Source organism: Jatropha curcas, chromosome 9, assembly GCF_041381405.1.
Source record: "Jatropha curcas cultivar XTBG-Jc1 chromosome 9, XTBG_Jcur_1.0, whole genome shotgun sequence".
NCBI classification, from domain to species: domain Eukaryota; kingdom Viridiplantae; phylum Streptophyta; class Magnoliopsida; order Malpighiales; family Euphorbiaceae; genus Jatropha; species Jatropha curcas.
The window spans coordinates 3,389,380-3,410,172 of NC_143159.1; the positions used below are offsets into that span (position 1 = coordinate 3,389,380).

Here is a 20,793-nt window from a genome sequence, read left to right on the forward strand (position 1 = left end):
GACGTTCTTTCTGGCTATAACTTGTCTGTAATATGAATTAAGGAATTAATCTTGAATCAATGATCACTCGAATCAAATTTTCGATCCGCGGTATGCCTTGGCTGAATTTTCTATCAATTGTTCAGGTTCAATTTTTAATTTTATTGCATTTATTTCTTTGATTTAATTTTAATTCGTTTAGTTCGATTATTAAATTCCCCCGTTTCAATATCTATTTTTAATTTTATTTTCAGTTTTGGTCTATTTTCGACAAAGCTAATCCCTAGGGTTCGATCCTTCTCACCATATTTACAAGTTTTATTTTGTAGGGGAGCAGGTTAATTATTTTTGGCGGATTCGACGCCCGTCAACAGGATAGAGATCTCAGTTGCCTAATGGAAAATTTTTTGAACCTGATTCCAAGTTCAATCATGATTGAAGATAACACTTCTAACATTCCAACAGGCAAGGTTAATGCACACATGCAGAATTATGCAACCACCAGAAAATCTAAATTTTCACATCAATATACTGGTTGATTTCTGGGTCATATCTATAAATAAATTTATCCACAACTTGCAACAAATAAGTGTTAATGTGAGATCTCAAAGTTACTTATTCTAACATTTTGGTGATACAAACACAAAAATTGGTTTGAACATTTGATTTGTTATAGCACATTGAAAGGGAAAAAATTGCAGTATACATATACCTTATCCTCCACGTTTGGGCCAATATAATCATTTTTCTCAATACCAAGCATCACTTCTGGGTTCCTACATGAGATAATATTGACAGAGAAATGATACATAACAAACAAGGACAAGCACGAGCACATATCATTATGAGTCAATAGAAACAACTAAATGAACAAATTCTGATAAATACCTTTCTTCTGTAATATTTTGATGATGGGAAGAAGTTGTACTTAAATCTGAAGCCACAGCACCAGGATTTGCTGCTGCAGAAGATCCTGGCTTGTCATCATCCTACAACATAACATTAACTAGAAACTATATTTTGGGATAGAGAATCACTGCAGGGACTACAAATGCTGTGCCTCAATGGCAAATACTTACAGCAGATTTCCCTTCCATCCAACCAGGGACTTTATCTGATACAAGGGCAACGTACTGCTCCATAGCCACCTCTGGATTCATGTTTCCCAGCCTTTGCCAAGCATTCCTTGCACAACGGAACCAGTGCCCTCCATCACTCATACATAGCAGCTGTCAACCCTGTTATTATTATAACTAACTATCAAACTATACCGTGTAATTTGGTAGAGGCAGGCCTAACGGTGTAGTTTGTATACTCATTTTCTTTTTCTTAGTTGGACAATTTTCTAATATGAGAGTATACAAATGGATGACTACCCAGACTTTTTATTTCTATGCTAAGCTGTCTGAATTTTGGTTCTATCTGAGATATGACTATATAGAAATCTAATGGACAGGAAGAAGAATTGCTCAGCACATAAGGAATAATGTAGATGGATAGCTGGAGCCTCAGCGAACATCTCAAATTTGCAACATGAAGACAAAACGGGTATAGATATGAGTTTGTTTCTATTGCTACAGGACATAATAGTATATGTAAGCTAGATAGGAAGAGACAAGAAGATAAAAGATGATGATAGTAGATGTAAGCATGAGTGGAAAGAGACAAGAAGATAAAAAGATGACACTTACAATGGAAGTGCCTCAACGAGGATCACTAATCGCTTCTATTTTTTCTTTTTTGGTTCAAGACTCCAGCCTAGGTACGTTTGATGTCCACAATGGATGGTTCTCATAGTTCATATCATCTTGTACTGCAATTATTTTATGCACAACCCGCCACAATTTTCAAACATTTTGATCAGGATTTTCCTTAATTTATCCACATTGCGGCAATTTTTCACTTCCACTAACCTTTTATATCTTACTTAACTCTTTAGTGTTGATTTTCTCAACTCTATCTCTAATGTCAAAGCTATCCATCTATCATTCATTCAGACAATTTAACAAACAGAAAAATAAAATAAATACAGAACCAATATATATATATATATAAAAGAGCCAAATACATGCGTTAGAAAGTTTAATACCACTTGGCCCGAGCAGCGACTTTAAGAGGCAAAGGCGGCTGCTCGCGGCAAGGCCCCTCAGTAGCCACCTTGTGAAGCCCATACAGTTCCATTTGAACATCGCTCCCTATACTTCTCGAGCCTCCATCTTTATCTGCAGACTCTACCAAGTTAACTGCCTTAGCAAAAACGTGATCCAATTCACTCCTCTCAATCCCCTCCCAATCATCGTCATCACTATCAATCTCTATTTTCTTCTCTTCACCTTTTTCTATCGTTTCACTCCCCACAACCCGAATCTCCTCAGATTCTTCAACAGCATCCTTTTTAACAGACGATTCTATGCCAACTGACTCGATTTCTATGTTTTCTTTAAGCAAATTATCATCAACACCTCTTTGTTTCTCGTCAATAGCACCCTTACCATCAGCCAATTCTACGCCAACGTGTCTGTTTACTTGAAACTCTCCTTCGCACTTACCTAACATATCCTCCGATGATTTATCCTCTTCCTTCAAACCTTCTTCGACTGATATTGTTACCAATTCACGGCATTCAGTTTCAATTACTTCATCGCGGTTCACCGATTTCTCGACTTCCGCAGCCTCAATCGATCCTCCAACAAACCCATCGACCTTTTGTGCACCTTCTTGAACAAATTCCACTCTCTTCTCACTCGTATACCCCTCAACCTTCAGCTTTTCAAAATACCGCAAATCCTCCATGACACGTTCATCACCGTCATCTCCGGTAATTTTCTGATCATCATTTTGACTCTTGGACAACTGCGAAGCATTGCTAGAATCGCCACCAGCCATAGCAATAGAAACAATCTTAGCGATAAGAAAAGAGCAAACAACAGCAACAAAAGCGGTGACAAACAACTCTTGAAGCAGCTCCATGGTTGTTTCTTTGTTTAAAGAATGGATAGAAAGATAAAGAAAGTGGCAGAAGAAGATGACGACGGTAGGTGAGAAGAGCAGCAGGAGAAATTAGCAGTAGATATAGAAAGAGAGGAAGAAAAATATCATTTGCAGAGAGGGAAGGGATATTTGCAGGGTAGAGCAAAGCATATTCTGTTCTTAGCTTTGGTAAATTACTTTCGCCTTTAAAATTATGAAGCGAGAGAGGTGGGTCCCGCCTTGCTGGCGAGTTGGGCAAGTCACGGAGGCGTCCTAAAAAGCGCGCAATCAGCCAACGATGGTTTTGCGACTTGGCGACTTCTTGCGTTTAACAGTCATAAATAAATGGTCCTTTAACCTCACCTGCCGCTGTAGCGCGCTTCGTTTTTCTTTTTGGGTCGCGTCACGACTCGCGAGTCTTTTTATTAGTGCAGTTTTCTTTTTTCACACTGTTTTGAATTAGGACCAAGTCGCAATCTTCAATTTGCGAGGAAATTGTAAGTTTGGTGAGCCAAAATTTTAATATTTTTACATCAGAAAAAAAATATAAAATATTCTTTAAATTTAAATTTAATCAATTTTTATATATTGGGGAAGTATTTATGATTTAAAAAGAGGAATTATTTGTGCAATTGAATACGTTGTGAAAATGTTGTTTTTTATACCACAATAATTATATTTTTATTACATTGAAATTGGGTGATAATATTCTTTAAAAAAAGGATAATAATAATAATAATAATAATAATATCATTATTGCGGTATAGTAACATAATACACATTAAATAATTGTATAATTCAGCCATTAAACTTATAAAATGATGAAAGTAGGGACTACATTAAAATTTAAAAGGGAAAAAAGAAATAGAAGAATATAAAATTTTTTTAATTAAAATGCTCATTATTAAATTAATTTGAAAAATAATTCACCCATGAAATAATAAATAAAAAACAATTAGAATACAAAGGAAATGAGCGTTAATTTTATTTACTAAAAGTAGTCTAAATCAACACATCTCTAATTCACCATTGTTATAATCTTACACACGAAAGGTTTTCCGTGTTAGCAATCGCAATCTCAAACGCGTGGAGAACTATGTGAATCGGACGAGACGATTTTCTCCATTTTTAATTTACTTACACTCGCTGCCAAAGCTTGCGTCTTCTATTAGGAGCACTTGGTGGTGAAATCGGGATGCTTTGGCGACCTTATATGGAATATATGTTGCGGTGGAAAACTAGTAAAGGCATCTTTCTTCAGTGATAACATGTCGTTGGGTTGCGACGTTTTCTTGGAACAATATAAACGTGACGGTCGATGGGGATAGCCGACCATGTGGGTCTTGTGCTTCCTCTTCTACCTAGGTTCTTCAAGTGTGTAGTGAATAGTGCACTGTTATTATTATATGGATTAATCAAGAAATTTGGAAAAATTTTCTCCAAAGCATATAAGGCGCAGGTGAAAAGTGAAAATGGGCCGAAACGATTGAATGGACTAGTTACTAATAATTGTTTCCCCTACAACCAACAGATCGGGCCTGACCGAGTCAGCTTGGTCCCTGTTGGGCCTTGCTGCGACATTTCCACTGCGAGTGGCAAAGCAAGCAACAGATCCACAAGAAAGAATTTTATTTTTTTTCGTGTTAGCAATTTCCTTTAACAATGGAATATACCTTACCTTATAATCTAAAAGATTCATTAGACAAATAATTAACTAATGACTTTTAATATAAGGTTATGCATTAACTTTTACATTTTGTACTAATTAATTTGCAAATTTATTTCTCTCAGTTGAAAAGCAACGCATCTACATTAACAATAGAAAAATCGCAAGCAAAAAAAGTCACCAACTTTTCCATTAGGATAATGTTTTTTCGTTTTTTTTTTTTTTTTTTTTAAAGAATAGAAATAGTTGACAAGGTGCCAAAGTATAACTTGAAAATCAAGAACTGTACATATTCTTTGCTATTCCATATAGAAATTGAAATATAATATTTTACAATGAAAAATGTAACAAGTTATATCTCTTCCTGACGAAAACATGCATAAATTTATTTATTTTTATATTATATAATATTTTCGTCGGTATTATGTGAACAGAAATACCTAATTCACAATCCAATTGAAACCAATATTCAATTTTAAACTTTCTGATAACATCGAATTTAAATTTTGAACTCTTCAAATTAAAAATCATTACCAATAAAATAAGGACTCTTCAAATATCTAATAGTCAATTAAAAAAAGAAGGTTAGGGCAATGCGAAGCCCATAATAAAGAGAGGGTAGCTAGTAGTTGAGACTTGAGACATTAATTAGGCCCTATGTTTGCACTTGCATGAATGGGCTCCACCACTTGTGCAAGCTAGTAGTGTTTAAATGGCTTCTGTAACGTAATCACCACAAATTCTCAGTGAGCTCCAGCTGTGCGGTTTATCCTCAAAACTCAGCCACCACATGGCAATTCTTCTAGTTGATCAAGTCAACATAAATTAGCATCTTACAGACCTTTAGGCCTACATGTATGATTTTTTTTTGTTCTTTTCAGTTCTTGCTAATTGCCATGACACATGACAATTATATGTGATTGATTATTGTTATTTTATTTTTTTTAAATGAGGAATTTTTTGAATTATGTTTTGGATGAAAAATTGGAGATGATATTAGTAGTTTCCAATACTAAATAAGAGGATGGGAGCATGCTTTATTGATTACCAACTGACACCTAATCGCACCAAATTAACATTTTACTTTTATATCTTTATAATAACATTTCAAAAATTTTCTCTTCAAAAAAAAAAAAACATTTCAAAAATCAAATTTAATTATATACTATGGCTTTAAATGAATATTTTACCAATCTCAAAAAATGAAACGGAAAGGTAAAGATTATTTTTGATGTTTTGCATTTCTTCGTGAATTTATCAATCATGAATCTAGATTAATTGCATAAATTTCGGATACCTAATGGTTAAAGAAAAAAACATTCAATTAACCGGAAGGGTAACTTTTAAAAATTTGGATGTGTCTGTCCATCCAATCAATCAGTTGAACAGCCCTCGAGAGAGAAGCTTCCAAGCAACTCCCTAGCCACTGCGTCACAAAACAAAGGACATAGGAGGAGATGACAACTACAGCACGCTAATTATGAGTCATGACAAAGTGCCAACGACGTCGTTCCATTTCGGCAAAAAAACAAAAAAAAAAAAAAAAAAAAAAACAAAAAAAGGAGAATAGCGAGAGTGCACCATCTTTCCTGTCTTCCACTTTCACCACTATATAAATAGATACAAGGGATTTTCTCGCAACTGCGACTCGGAGCTCGTTGTTGTCTTGTTTCCCTCAATAGCACAAAATTTCTTTCTGCTTTCCCTCTTTTTAGCGTATCAAATTCCAATCAGAGAAGAAGAAGAAGACATGGGGGGAGGCAATGGACAGAAGGCGAAGATGGCTCGGGAGAGGAACATGGAGAAGCAAAAGGCCGCCAGAGGTAATTTGAATTCTTTGTTTGCAAAGAAAAAGGGATTATAGTTGAGGTAATTGAAGGATTATTGTTCATAGAGCTGTCTAACTCAATTGAAGAAAGATGTAGGAAGAATTTTCAAACTTCCTTTATTTTATTAGTTGAATCTAATTGAGTAGAGAAAGAAACTCTTGAGACATTAAGCTTGTTTAATTATTTCGTTAGTTATAATTTTCTTAGAGATCTAAAAGGCAATAGTGGTGTTTTCACTCGATTACCGTCCGATCTGTGTACAGGAAGTCAACTTGATTCAAACAAGAAAGCCATGACCATCCAGGTACAGTTCTTGGTTTAACTCCAACTTTTGGCCACTAAAACATCCGATTTTGAGTTATTGGATCGAACAGTGGGGTTTGGGCTTTTTGATTGTAATTTTGGGAATTTTACTTGCAGTGTAAGGTGTGTATGCAGACATTCATTTGCACTACTACAGAGGTGAAGTGCAGAGAGCATGCAGAAGCAAAACATCCAAAATCTGATCTATATGCTTGTTTTCCCCATCTTAAGAAATGAAATAGAATTTGTGGAGATCCAAAAGTTCTCTCCCTGTCTTGGATATTATTGCTATGTTTGTGGAATACCAGTTCTTTATGATTTTCTTTGCATAAATTACTTCTCTTTGTTTTTGACGATCTAGAACTCAGAATAACTGTCTTCAACTGTTTCTTTGTGTAGAAAATAAAATCAATCGGTCAATCAACTTGATTTATATAGGCTCAATGAATAAGGAATAAGTATTTACCACAAACTGTTTATACCAGGAATTAAAAGCTACAAAATCGATTTTTTTGCTCAATTTACCTTGCGAGCTTGTAATTCACTGAGAATATATGCAAATTGCAAGAATTTGAGCAACTTAGGTCTTTTTGTGCAAGTTGAGCTTCATAGGTGTTTTTCTTTTTTTTCTTTTTTGTTTTAAAAAAAAAAAAGCAAATTAAGCTTAAATTACAAATTAAGGGAGAAAAATTGAACCAAAAGTTCAATATTGGAGCTATTTTCTCATAAATAAATAAACCTTGTTTAAGTTTATCTGTAGTAAATAACTTAATTTCATAAAATCAAATTCATGAAAAATATAGAGAACATTATCGAATTTTATACCAAACTCCTTAAATTCAAACTTGTGGTTGTGGCCATCAAAAATTTCGTTCTAAATCTGTATTTTACATGATACATTGGACCAAACCCATGAGAGAAAATGAGTAACAGGAAAAGTAAACATTCACTAATCAATACAGTGATAAATCCACTAAAAGGTGCACAAAGATAGCTAAAGATATGAATTTCCAATATGTTAACAGACAATATCAAACTCGAAAATATTCTAATTTCAAAGGTGAAGTTTAAAGTTCAATTTTCAATACAGAGGAATATTGTAGAGCTATAAGAATAACACAAATAAAGGTGAGTTGCTGCATAAACTGGGACGTATCATGCAATAAATAACAAGATGCTACATTCACAACAAGTTTGCAGATGGTATACAAGTCTACTCATCTTAAAAGGGTCTGTAGAAGAAGAAACGATAGTCATTGTGTCCGCATTCTGCTATTTTCTGCACTTCTGACTTGAAGGAAATATGGATGAATCTGAAACGGAAGCATAGGAAGTTAACAAGCAGCCAGAGTTAACACTTGCTATCGTCTTGTTAATTTTAGAAAGGAAATACTAAAAAATACGCGCAAGGATCAGAAGATACAGTGCACTTTTTTTGCATATACAAGACATGCAATACTGTAGGTTAAATGAGCTTATTTAAGTTATTAAATACGTTAAAGATTTTCAACAAGATGAGCAGAGTAAATCTTTAGATCCCAGTCCTTTTTCAGGAGAATACGTCCCAAGTGAACTGCCATTTTGCCATGTCTTAAAACGCAAGGATGTCTACCAAACAAACATGATATAAATTTTGCTTTGCAGGCAAGCCAATGAGCATGAAGTTCAGGAATAATTCTTATCCAAAGTCAATTAGCAATCCACTATTCTAAACATCACATGCAGCTCCAAACAAAATTGGGGATGAAACTCTAACATTCAAAACAAGAATGAAAAACATGGCGTAGACGACATATGATAGTTTGTCATATCAAACCATCAGAATAGGGGATGACGTAGGGGGTAAAATATTGTTTCAAAGGTTTAGCCTCCACTAAAACATGATCATGGTAGAAATCCTCCAGCATGATAATAAATGGTGCATATATATATTAAATAGATATGCTGTACATCGACATGTTGGGACAAACTACATAGCAAAGTGGAAAGCAGAAACTAGTAAAATTAGCATGAAAATGAATCTCAGCAATGAGTGGTAGTTTGGCAACAATACAAGGAATAAGAAGTTCATAAAAAAAGAGCATTAATTTTTTCCAAATGGATGCCGGATGCAAAACTTATGGACCAAATCATACAGCAAGCTAGCAACTTAAAAAATCAGCCAAAATCCAGAGAGCTTATAGATGAATAGTAACTCCTCTAATGACCATAAGATAATAACCAGATAATAGGAGTTAGGCCAAATAGAAAAATGCATACCATTGCCTCTCTAGCTGTAAGTCTTTCCTGATGATCATAACGGAGAAGCTTATCAAGAAAATCAATGGCCTGCTTGTCACACAAATGAAACCAAAAGAACCAAAACTCATAGTAAGAAAAGTTCATTTGGACAGCTTTTTCTTCAGTCAAAACTCAGAAAAAGGATTTCGTATGACCTCTGGAGAAACAAGATGCTGATTATCTGCATTCATAAATTTGGACCAGGGCTTCCTGCTGTGTCTGCAGAAAAATTAAATAAAATCTTAAATATCAGATATGAATCTCAAGTAACAGAAGCAGATAAAATGCATTTAGTAATAAAAATTAAGGATTTCAATTTTCAAGGCATTGCTACTTTTTTTTTGCCTCAATAACTTTCTAGATATTAAATTTCCAGTACTTTTTTAACCAAGCAAAGTTCCATTTCCTCTTTCCGTTCAATGAAATATGTACAGTTCATCCTAAACCCACAAATGAACACTGTTTTCAACAGGAAAAATTCACATCAATCATTCTTCATGTTTGAATTCAAGTTGAATTCTTTAGCAGTAAAATATGAGGAGGAAATAGTGAAAAGTTGGACACACCTTCCAACCAGAGCTTCAAGTCGACGATCCAGCTCTAAGTGATACTTGTGCAGATATGCATTTAAATCATCAGTACCAAGAACCTGAAGGAATATTCAAAAGATTACAGATCACAAGACAATTTTTTTACACACTTCACTAATCACCACTAATACTGCTTCAAGTTGCATGAAACCAGAGCTTTGTTGATACATATATAATTACTTTCCTTCCAGTGTGCCCTAGCGTGCCAGCTTCTTGTCAATTGTTGCAATATTGAACTCAATGTTACTTTCAATCCTAAAATAACTAATGCAGACCCAACTAAAGTTGTCAAGGCTATTGAGGAATTCTAATATTAAGCTTCCCTTACTTGTTGGATTTCGTAATACGAGATTCGATTCTAAAAAATGTTAAAACCACCAAACTCTACTCATACACATAACCATGCTTAGAGTCCAGATGCTCCAGTCAAAATTTTAAGAACTGCATTAATGAAATCATGTAATGATTTTTGCAACCAACTAAGATTGGAAAACAATGTAGAGGTGATAATATTATGGGCCTCGGCTCTGCTTTTGCACATTCAGCTCATTCAGGTGCCACTTTTAATGCAATCTACAGAAAACTTGAGAAATCATAATTTTTGTTAGATATGCACCAATAAGGAACTCCAAAACATCATTATTCTTGCAGGCAAAATAATTATTAAATCTAATATTACAATTAATTTACAAACATAAGATCATTTAGCCAGATACCAACTAAAAATTACCTTGGCAATTTTGACAAGCTGGTCATGATTGTCGTGTCCATAAAAGAATGGCTCCTTCCGAAAAATCTGCAACCAACCCAATTTCTCAACATTGTTATTGTCAAACACTAAACATTTTAGCCAATGCACTTCTATCATACTCAAGTCCAGCGAAGGAATACACAGGTCAACTAAAATGCTCACCATTCCAGCAAACATACAGCCAAGGCTCCACATGTCCAAAGAATAATCATAGTCTTGTAAATCAACAAGAAGTTCAGGCCCCTTAAAGTACCTAAATACCAGTAGATAACTTGTTATATTTCTGCAAGAAGCTAGTGGAACCATCATGACTTAAAATGAACGTTCAAATCAAATGGTGGGTAAGCAGATTGGCAAGCTTTTGTTAGCTTACCGTAATCTGATGAGGCAAGGAAAATTCTTTAGAATAAACAGCCACAATTAGTGCCAAGAAAGCAAGTTGCGAATATATCAAGTTCCACATTTTATTCACTTCATAGTTGAGGAAAAGCCCATATTACAGTACGCCACACATAATATACCTCAACCAGGGGTTTTGCAATTGGTAGGTGGGTGGAGTGCAGAGGTTAAACATCAAAATTATAGTAACATGTCTAATAACAGCAGAGGTGTTTGTTCCTGCATATTAGTAATGGTTTTTAGACTTCAAACCAATTAAATTCTGATTAGAATTAAACTGAATAAATGTCAAAAATCTATTAGAAAAATTAAAGTATGTCAAACCCAGGTCACAAAGAACACGAAATTGCGTCAGGTTCTACCCTTTCTGAACCTTGTTAACGGTTATGAAAGACAGGAAATAAATTTTGAATGAAAATTGAACTCAAGTTGATCACTCCATGAATACCTTGAAGCTACTCTGACATTATATTCTTTTCCAGGATGGTAGAATTCCGCAAGTCCCCAGTCAATCAAGCGTAGTTTTCGCAGCTCATGGTCAATCATTACATTGTGAGGTTTCACATCTCGATGCATTATGCCTTGAGAATGGCAATAATCTAGTGCCTAAAATTACAAAGAGCAAATGGATTGGGTGAGCATACAACAAATCATTTTCATACACCTAAAATCAATCCACCTTCGAAACAATATCCAAAGGTTGTTGTGAACATGAGACAGTATACAACAGCCATAAGAAACATCATGACACTTGTACCAATGCATATTGGTCAGAAGTTCATTGTCAACAACACCTGGAATAATACACGATTAGAAAACTATGGCTGTGGGGGTGTTAAGTTTGCAGATGCCTCTTCATGAAGCAGTTGAGAATGCAGACTTTCCATATTAATTGGCAAAGGCAAACAATCAGCACAGATCAATTCAAGGTCCTATAAGCATACTAAATTACTAATCTTGTTAAGTGACATAACAAGCCTGGTTCACCGGATGGCAACATTCTGATAAACAGATTGGCTAATTTTCTCATACATTTTTGTAAGTAGCAATCCCAGGCAGCACTTAATTTGCGTCATTGTACCTTAAAAACAAGCAGATATGTACTACCATCACTAAGTTCAATATATAAAATTCAGAACACAGGAGTCCAAAAAGTCAGCACATTACAATAAGGACATAAGAACTAACCTTGAGAAGCTCATATATATAGTAACGAATGTCATAATCTGTCAACGTAGGGTATAAAACTTTAAACTCTGTACTGTTAACATGTTCAAAAATCAAGCTAGGTGTTTTTGAGTGCTGATCTCTGACAACATCAAGCAACTTCACAATATTGGGACCTCCACAAAGGTTCTGCAGTATCTTTATCTCCCTCCTTATCTGCATCAATGCCGACGGACAATCATTCAGTACACAAATAATTTGTACATGAAAGATTATTCCATCAATAAACCATGAAATTGAATAATCTGCATTAACAAGGTAGATGGGCAAGTGCATAGAGATTGACCTTCTTCTTCTTGACCGGCTTGAGGATCTTAATAACGCATTTCTCGTTGTTAGTGACATTTATACCTTCAAATACCTCACTGTATTTTCCCCTCCCAAGCTTTCGCACGACCTCATAATCCTCTTGATCACTGTAACGAACCAAAAGGACAAAAAATGATAAGAAAAATTTGCATATTAAGCACTGTCCCAGCTACTGCAAACAGATAAAAAATTGAACACTGAAAATCAACTAACAAAAACCTGTATAAGACTGTGAAACCCTAATTTCTAATGCTTGTCATAACATAAATATTAACTAGAAGAAATTGATATTATGAGTTTAGAGATGTTTCATTTACCCCCATTGAACGACGAGAGACTCGTAATCCCAGTAATCTCTAGGTCGATGGACGTTGACATCAGTATAAACTCGAGCTATGGACATGGCTTTACAGCTTCAGTTTTGACTTAATTTCTTCCTACTTCTTGATGATAACCTTGGAGAGTTTGGTCAAAAGAAATACGGCACAGAACGCCAAGGCGGTACAGGTGCTTGTTTACAGAAGTCCACTTATCGAAGTGTAAAAGTTAATACAGTTTATTTAGTTTTAGTTAATTATGATATTTTTTTTTATTATTGTATTAATAATTACTATCTGTTGCCTTTTTTTTATTAGATATTATGTGACACTCTCTGTACCCCAAGTAGGGAAATTGAATACTTTATTTATATATTGAGAACAAATAGTTTATTCATATTGAAACAGATTACTTGATAGCTATCCTGATTTTGAAGAATTTATCCGTTGATTCTTCTTTTTTTAGTTCAGTTATTTAGGATTGTCAAACTCTTGCTAATGATAAATTCTTTCTAAGCATTTCTCATGGAATTTCTCCTGTATGGTTTCATAGAGTGAAGCTCTAATCTTCCATGTGTTATTGATGATGTCATGCTTTCAAATTTTAATTAATAATTAAATATTATAAGTTGAAAAAAAAAGTTTATTCATTCTTAATGATTGAGGAGAAGCATAATTTAGGAAGAATAAGATAAAAAGAAAAATGAAAAAAATCTCATTCCTTCAAAAGATATTTTTTTATCGAAAAAGCAATCATATTATTCCAAAAAAAAAAAAAAAGATGAAACGTGAGCTACAATAGGCTAAAAAGGCTTATTTATTTATTTCATTCATTCAAGTGATTCCGGCCCATTATTGATCTAACATAAGGAGGAGTTTTGGAGTCGCATAGCAATTTTTCTCAACACCAATTCAAATTCAGCGGATGTAGAAATTAGACATAAGATCCAAAACGTCGAGTCGATGTGCAACTACAAATCCATTTAATACAAAATTTACAGGATGAGTCACAAGATATTGTTTTTGGGAATTTTATATATGGTTACGAATGTATTCAATAAATAAAGGCCAACTCCAAACTTTCACAACATATTAAAACCTGACTAACTAGTGAACCTCCCTTTAAAAACTCTAGGGAGTCAAATTGTTTACACGGCAATGGCAAGAAGAGAACAATTAAACCAGTTTTAGCTTAGGCGCCACCATTCTGTAACCTAGGACCTCAAGCAGCGTGGGAGAAATAAGCCAATTCGTCCTGCAGGAGTTAGTACCAAATGGTGCTCCGCCAGACAGTATCTGGTGCTATGTGGACTAGGATTGGAATCTTATCACCATTGATGTACTCACTAAGAGTAACTGCTGTTTAAAGCCCAATCTTGCATTATTCAGTTGGAGTATCAGACCGGGTTCTCTCATACAGTCGATAAACCATTGTAGATTTCGACATCTGGGGTTCTCTTTCCAGCGCTGCAATCACATCCTTCACCGAAATACTGCGAGCCACCCTATTTTGTGGTACGATTCCTTGGTTCCTCCCAAATTTCCTAACAGGCCCTGCTGAAAGGAGGAAGCATTGTGAAAAATGGGAAAAAAATTTGCAAAGCACCAGAGGGCACATTGCAATTTGCATACTCTCCTCCACTTCTAACACTTACTTGATGCAGCTGCAGGGCTTCTCTTTTCTGGTTCTTGATTGTCCTTCATATTTCTTCCAGCCGTTGACGGAGGCTTGCGGCTATCTTTTGCTGACTGAGGACCAGATGTTGCCTCCGTTGAACCTTCACGTTTCTGCCGGGCTTGCTCAGCCATGAGTTGCCATTTTGACATCATGTCATCTCCACCAACAGCAGCTCGGGCAGCAACATTTGCAGCTGTTGTCCTCATTTTGTCATCCTCTTCCTTGTTTGCCTGCATGGTAATACAATTTGTTTTTTTTTTTTTTTTAAACAAACCCTTTATTAGCTAAAAAAAGACAACTTTTAATGCTCAGTTATAGAATCCTTTTATACCTTCACTGGTTTAACCCGACCGTCGTCTTTCTCCTTATCGCCTTCAACTTCATTATCACCCTCAGGCTGCATTCACAGAAATTTAATTAATGTACACTCAATCATATAAACAATTTACATAGATAGTTATATGCAGTGTCATTTCTTGTTTCCGCACACTTGATTAGGAAGATTAACAATCATTTCATACAATGCACATAAAGTACCCACTTCATTAACTTTTCGAAGCTTTTCTGCTTCAGATTGCTTTTTCTCCCATTCTTCTCTAGCTTTCTGGTTCATTTTCATGATTTGTTGCCGAACATCAGAGGTAACTATAGTTCGGTGTCTAGACTTCTCAGCATCAACCCGCTGTAAAGAACCAACTAAAATCAGGAAAATCACAAAGAAAGACAACAAGTTAGCAAGTAAATTCAAGTGCAACTAGACCTTAGCCCACACTTTGAGCGCATTAATTTTATTTATATATTATTTAATAATATAGGATACTTTTTACTTAATTGTACACAAACAAAAATTTTATTATCTATTATTTATTGTTGAATTTTTTATTTACTTCATTAAATTGTTACAATCATTTACTTGGTTTTTATATAAATTATTTGTATATACATACATTATATTTGTCGGTATTTATTTTCACATTCATTATTGATTAAATATATTAATTACTTGTATTAAACTTATCATTCTAATTTATTTATTAAATTTATCATTAAGGACACTCTAATCGTAATTGGAAAGCAATTTATCAAATCTTCAAATTGAGGTGGCAAGAAATTATGCAAACACTCTCTGTGTTTTACAATTATCATATATTAGATACATTGATAAAAGAACTGACCTGCTTTGATAGCCTGATCAAGTTACTTATAAGTCCACGCATTCTTTCCTCCACGCACTATAAAGATTCAGTACTGTTGAGAAAATTATAATGGTAACCATATAAAAGAACTATTAAGTGCCAGCATCTCACCAAGGACAAGCATCGCTCCACATCATTGTTTATATTTTTCAAACCACATTTGACCACTGGAACAGAAAGTCGGTCAGATACAATTAGCCATTGCATTGATATTTGCTTTTTCATTAAAATAGTTAGCAAATAAAAATATAAAACAGATATGAGACTGAAAAAAATGAATATTAACTGATCTCTGCCAATTTTTTCTGTAGTGGAGTTTTCTGCAAAATCAGCCTTTCTTCTTCTTCTTGTACAACCCTCCTAGATGCTTCTGAAACTCGACTGTCCTCCTTGGACCCAGAAAATAGTTGTTCTTCCTCTTCCTATTTAAAGATAAAATGTATCAAAGAGTTCTGAGAATCTTTTAAAGAGACAGCATAAGGTTACTTGCAAGTGCATACTTTTGCAAAAGCAAAAAACTTGACATTAAATACCAACGACATACCCTCAGATTAACTCCACTGACAGCAGTGACATCATTGAGTTGTTCAATGCTTTGATCCAAGAATGCCCCAGATACTTTTTGCTTTTTACTGAATAGAATCCCAAAAATTATTTCATGAAATGATGTAATAGAATATTTTATCCAGGATGAAACAAAGTGAACTGAATCTCTAAGGCTACTTTTACCATTATGACAGTTAAAAGAAGCTATTTCACCTTGACATAGGTGGAGAAGAACCAAGTGCTTCAAGTGGCTTCTTTTGGCCGATAGAAGGCTTTTTCGGAGGTGTTCTTATATTAATTCCAGCAGAAGCGGATGCAGATGGGACCCGAGAGCCCACCTGATAGTAGAAACAAGAATGATATCCAACATGGACGGATAAGCAACAGAATCAAGTACATTTAAAAGTTAAAGAAATTACATTCAGAAATTATGAGAACAAAATATGTTTACATAATTTTTACTGCAACTTCACAAACATGACATGGTTAGAGTATTTTCAACATGTGAAGCATCCAAAAGAAACTCAGCAATAAGATGCACTTATTTATTCCTCCCAAGACAGAAGATCAATATTGAAAGCGTAACCTTTTTGCTACATTTGCTGATGGAGTAAAATTAACTTTTCCCTTTATGAAACTCTTTCAGACAGTAATCACATTGAAAATGAACACAGCTATATGGATTACATACACATCAAAGGACACTGAACTTTTGCAGAACATGGTGAGTATTCACATATGTCATTTCAAAGTAGAAAAAAGTCCACATATCTAATATCTTGGTTCACTCAGTTTTCTAGTTCCCAAGGCAGCCCAGGGTGATGCGAGATTTCATTGGCAGAAATCTTCTGATTCTCTTCCAAATTTTGTGCACCCAAATCTAACCTGGGACTTGGTTAGGGCAAAGGTTTGGACCTTTCTCTTTTGTTTTATTTGAACTAAGGCGAATCGCCATCTCTAGAACCAGAGTCCTGACCTTTCAATCTCTCATTACCAAGTTTCAACAATGCAAGAAGGCAATTTAGTTTGACTGACAGGCAATTTTTTGTAAATAAGAATAGAATCACAACTGCAGTTTTCTCTCATTACCTTATGTGAACTATTTACTAAATGGATTTTAGTAGGAAAGGAAGGATTCATCAGTAAGAGGCAAAAGCATCACTCGCAGTAAAAGTTATTCATACACAGCACGATCTGAAGGTTTTCTCCAGTAGTTTCTGATTCAATGCAAGCATTCGCACATCAAGATATCTTGCTTGGCCATGTCTCAGGTTTCATATGCATTTCATCCAGTTCTTACCAATGAATGACCGGCCATGTTCATAAAAGCACTAAACACCATTGCATAAGAAGATGGCCTCTAATGACCATCAAGATAATTATTAAACTCTCGTAACAAGGACACTTACCATATTACATCCAATTTACCTAAGAAATCTAAGAATAGCACGTATCTATTTAGCCACCTTATCAACATCGAACAAAAAGCTAATCACTTTGTTCTTACAAATATACTTTGTCTTTTAATCTAGTAATAATTCCATGGTTAAAATAATATCAGTAAGAATGCAAAGAAATAGACAACTGATGCAGTAGTATATTATCAATAAATGTAAGATTACCTGGGCATTGGGGTCCAGTTGAGTCACAATGGAAGGAGAAGCTGAATTTGAGGGCAAAATACCAGTAGGTGTGGAGAAACCAACTTTAGAAGACTGCAGCTTCTCCGAAGACTCATCTTTTAAATTTCCGGGTACTGTATTCCCTTGTTCAATGGTTGTTGCAGATACACCCTGAGAGTTAGGCAACTGGGATTTCTGGTGTTGTTCGGCAGCCTGTTCACCTGGTTCCTGTTTTACATAATTTGCTGATGAGAAAGGACTGGAATTTTGCTCTTTATTTGTCGTTGCTTGCCATGAAGCTGTTACTTGTTGGCCAGCTGATTTGTTCGCATATTGAGAAATAGAACCACTGTGCACTCTGCTGGGATCCGTAACAGAATTTGTCCTCTCAAATTTTGGCACACTGATCATGTTCATTGTCTGGGCTGAACCTCCTATCTGAGTTGCACCCATGGTTTGATGTGATATTTGCACCATTTGTTGCAAATCATGAGCTTGCACCTTCATGGATGACCCTGAGGTATTGACATTTGTTCCAGAATATGGATAAGCACCGGTGTTACTTCCATACGTTGAAAAGGTAGTCTGTGGAAAGTGCACAGGTTGCTGCGGCTTGCTGTGTCCTGGCACTGGAATTGAAGACCATTCCCTCTCTTGCTTGACTATGCTAGCACTGGATGAAGGAATTTGGCTTACTTGTATTCCATGAGAATCTGGCTTACGTTCAACCTCATGCGATTTATGAGCATTATTTTCTGCAGTTCGGAATCTAGAATCAGCCTGCACTTGAACTACTGAAGCAGCACCAGCACTAACTGGAATTCTCACATTGTTTTGGCGTGCTAAAGCTTGAGATTGTAATTGGGATTGGTTGGGACCTGGCTGAAGTATATGACAGCTGCTTTTAGCTTGATATCAACAAAAGGATTCCTCAGTTCATTATAAAATCATACGATATCAACCCATCCTTAATTTACCTGTGACTGCAATTGCGTTATAGCCCTTCTCAGCACTTGGTCCCCTACAATATTTCTCATATGCCTGACAAATTGATCTTTCGCAATATCGTTTTTCTAACAGCAATAGCAGTAGAAGAATCAGGATAACAAAAAAGGCACCCAATCCAATGCATAAAAGATAAAACAGAATAGTTGATGTTCACATAAGAGACACACCCTCAGTTTATTAAATATAGTTTGAAGTTGCATCTCTCTGTCTTTATCAAGATGGGGCTTTAAGGCAGGCAGCAATAACCCAAATGGTATCTGATTGCTTTGATTCTTCAGGTTACCAGGCTGCTCCATGCCCAAGGTTTGTTGATTACCCATCTTCTGTACCTTCATATATTGGAGTTCAGTGTCTGGATTTTGCATTTTGTTGGGCTCAGATATTGGCATAGGATTTCTATCAGAAATTTGCATCCCGGTTGTTGTAGGAGTCTGGACAGGAACTTGCTCTGTCTGCCCTTGTTGAACATCATCTTTTTGTTGTTTCTGGTTTAATGAAAAGTGACTGGACTCCCGTGTGGCATCATTCAGTATGTGCTGATTCTCAGCAGCAGAAGCATGCTGCTTTAGCTCCTCCACTACAGACGACTGCTGCACTTGCTGTTGCTGTCTTGGACCATTGGAATTATCATCTTGTATGGTAGTTTGCCAATTTGGAAATGGCTGATTGGGAGTTTGATTGGTTTCATGGAATAAAACAGCTGTATTTTTCAGTTGAACATGTTACTGATAACCAAAAAAATTCCCAGGTAGACTAGATAGAAAGCAAAGAGAATCCAAGATAGAGAAATCCAAGCACAATGTACACGCAATAAGACACGTTTAAGTTCGTATCTTTAACTAAATAATTCTCCCTAACTCCCAGGGGTTATATTTCTCTTATAAGAAATTTTATTCTTGTAACTGGAGAATACAAAGATGGGAAGAGAAATATTTTACGAGTATAATCAGAATATAAAGAAGTCTATGTCTCAGCAAAATGAATTACCAACCGTCTACAAATTACTGATGGATTCAAATAATGCAAACATCTAAACAGGTTAATACAAGCATTTGATTGAATTCCATAACAGCAAAAGAAAATCGTTAGGGATCCGATACGACATAATAACAACAGCAAAACCCTCGCAGAAATTGCAAACAAACAAGTAAAATAGACTTTGCACAAAAAGAAAAGGGAGAATAGGTTTCAATCAAAATGGAGACTCGTACCCGGATCAGACGGCTGAGAATTAGAGACATCGCCTCCAATATCCCGGTTCAGGGCAGCCTGGAATGCCTCCACGTCAGCACCAGAGTGCATAGTTTCGTCCTGTGAATATAGCAAAACACAAATATTTTTGAAACCTTTTCGCAAAATCCGAACTTCGAGAAATATGTAATGTCACTAACAGAATAAACTCAGTCAGCTACCTCGTCTTCTTCCAGAAGCTTCATTATTGATGACGAAGGGTCCATGATGAACCACCACCTATGGCTAACACTCCCTCGCCGGCCGGCTACTCAAAAGCTAACCCTTCGGTTAACGGCAAGAAGACAGAATTCCTTCAATTAAAGGAAAAAAATCCGTGTACATATATCTAAATACCGAAATATAATTTACGAAAAGGATGAATAAATTAGGTGAATATAAAGAACTAAGTTAGATTCTCATATTCAGGAACGAAGGAAATGAAATTTTTCTGTTTCAGTAGAAAGGGAAGAGCTGATAACATGTGAATTTATTTATTTATGATCTCTTGCTTTCTCTGTTGCCTTTATATAGATCGACCCGAATCCTGATACAAAGGATAATTGAATTGTTGTAAACCGGCATGACATTTCTAAGCCCATTCTACCTGTTGGGCCTTTTGTTTTGATTTGTGTCTTTCCTTCATCCAAACGGGCCTGGTATAAAGACCATATATAATTAAACCACCTCACAACCCGCTCCATTTATTTTTTTTTTTTAAATAAAATCCAATCTTAATCCGATTTAATTTATCAGCTCAATGTAGGCGGTGGGGGTCAACATATATTTAATTTTACAATGTCAATATTAATATTAGAAAACTGAATCAATAGTTCAATAATTGATTGGTTGGATCCTAAATAGCTAAATTGATAAAAGCTCCTCCATATAGA

At 35.4% G+C, this 20,793-nt stretch overlaps 4 protein-coding genes across 6 annotated transcripts; 1 reads left to right on the plus strand and 3 right to left on the minus strand.

Moving 5' to 3' along the window:
- Positions 1 to 691: 691 nt before the first annotated feature.
- On the minus strand, positions 692 to 3,263 carry ACBP3 (acyl-CoA-binding domain 3; the record flags this gene model as incomplete). Of its 2 annotated transcripts, none has more annotated exon segments than XM_089726487.1 (4): positions 692 to 755; positions 868 to 985; positions 1,059 to 1,164; positions 2,069 to 3,263. In XM_089726487.1, coding segments are annotated over 3 exon segments (1,065 nt in total). In that variant the 5' UTR covers positions 2,950 to 3,263.
- A 2,976-nt stretch (positions 3,264 to 6,239) lies between these two features.
- LOC105630871 (uncharacterized protein At2g23090) lies at positions 6,240 to 7,080 on the plus strand. The gene is made up of 3 exons (XM_012212859.4): positions 6,240 to 6,438; positions 6,708 to 6,748; positions 6,865 to 7,080. Exons 1-3 carry the CDS (start codon positions 6,366 to 6,368, stop codon positions 6,982 to 6,984), a joined length of 234 nt encoding a protein of 77 aa, XP_012068249.1. The 5' UTR covers positions 6,240 to 6,365; the 3' UTR covers positions 6,985 to 7,080.
- Positions 7,081 to 7,765: 685 nt separating this feature from the next.
- LOC105630870 (casein kinase II subunit alpha-2) lies at positions 7,766 to 12,818 on the minus strand. Its single transcript, XM_012212858.4, has 10 exons — positions 12,621 to 12,818; positions 12,281 to 12,410; positions 11,956 to 12,150; positions 11,216 to 11,373; positions 10,531 to 10,621; positions 10,348 to 10,413; positions 9,594 to 9,676; positions 9,183 to 9,246; positions 9,007 to 9,075; positions 7,766 to 8,060 (listed from the first exon to the last, which is right to left on the minus strand). Exons 1-10 carry the CDS (start codon positions 12,704 to 12,706, stop codon positions 8,001 to 8,003), a joined length of 1,002 nt encoding a protein of 333 aa, XP_012068248.1. The 5' UTR covers positions 12,707 to 12,818; the 3' UTR covers positions 7,766 to 8,000.
- Positions 12,819 to 13,575: 757 nt separating this feature from the next.
- TAF4B (TBP-associated factor 4B) lies at positions 13,576 to 20,402 on the minus strand. 2 transcript variants are annotated; one of them, XM_012212857.2, is made up of 14 exons: positions 20,083 to 20,402; positions 19,882 to 19,981; positions 18,838 to 19,370; positions 18,640 to 18,735; positions 17,663 to 18,544; positions 16,254 to 16,378; positions 16,039 to 16,126; positions 15,781 to 15,916; positions 15,606 to 15,661; positions 15,474 to 15,530; positions 14,840 to 14,980; positions 14,630 to 14,695; positions 14,276 to 14,528; positions 13,576 to 14,174 (listed from the first exon to the last, which is right to left on the minus strand). In XM_012212857.2, exons 1-14 carry the CDS (start codon positions 20,125 to 20,127, stop codon positions 14,002 to 14,004), a joined length of 2,751 nt encoding a protein of 916 aa, XP_012068247.1. In that variant the 5' UTR covers positions 20,128 to 20,402; the 3' UTR covers positions 13,576 to 14,001. The 2 variants fall into 2 exon arrangements, with proteins under 2 accessions (XP_012068247.1, XP_012068246.1); XM_012212856.2 differs by having other exon boundaries at positions 13,576 to 14,177.
- Positions 20,403 to 20,793: the final 391 nt, after the last annotated feature.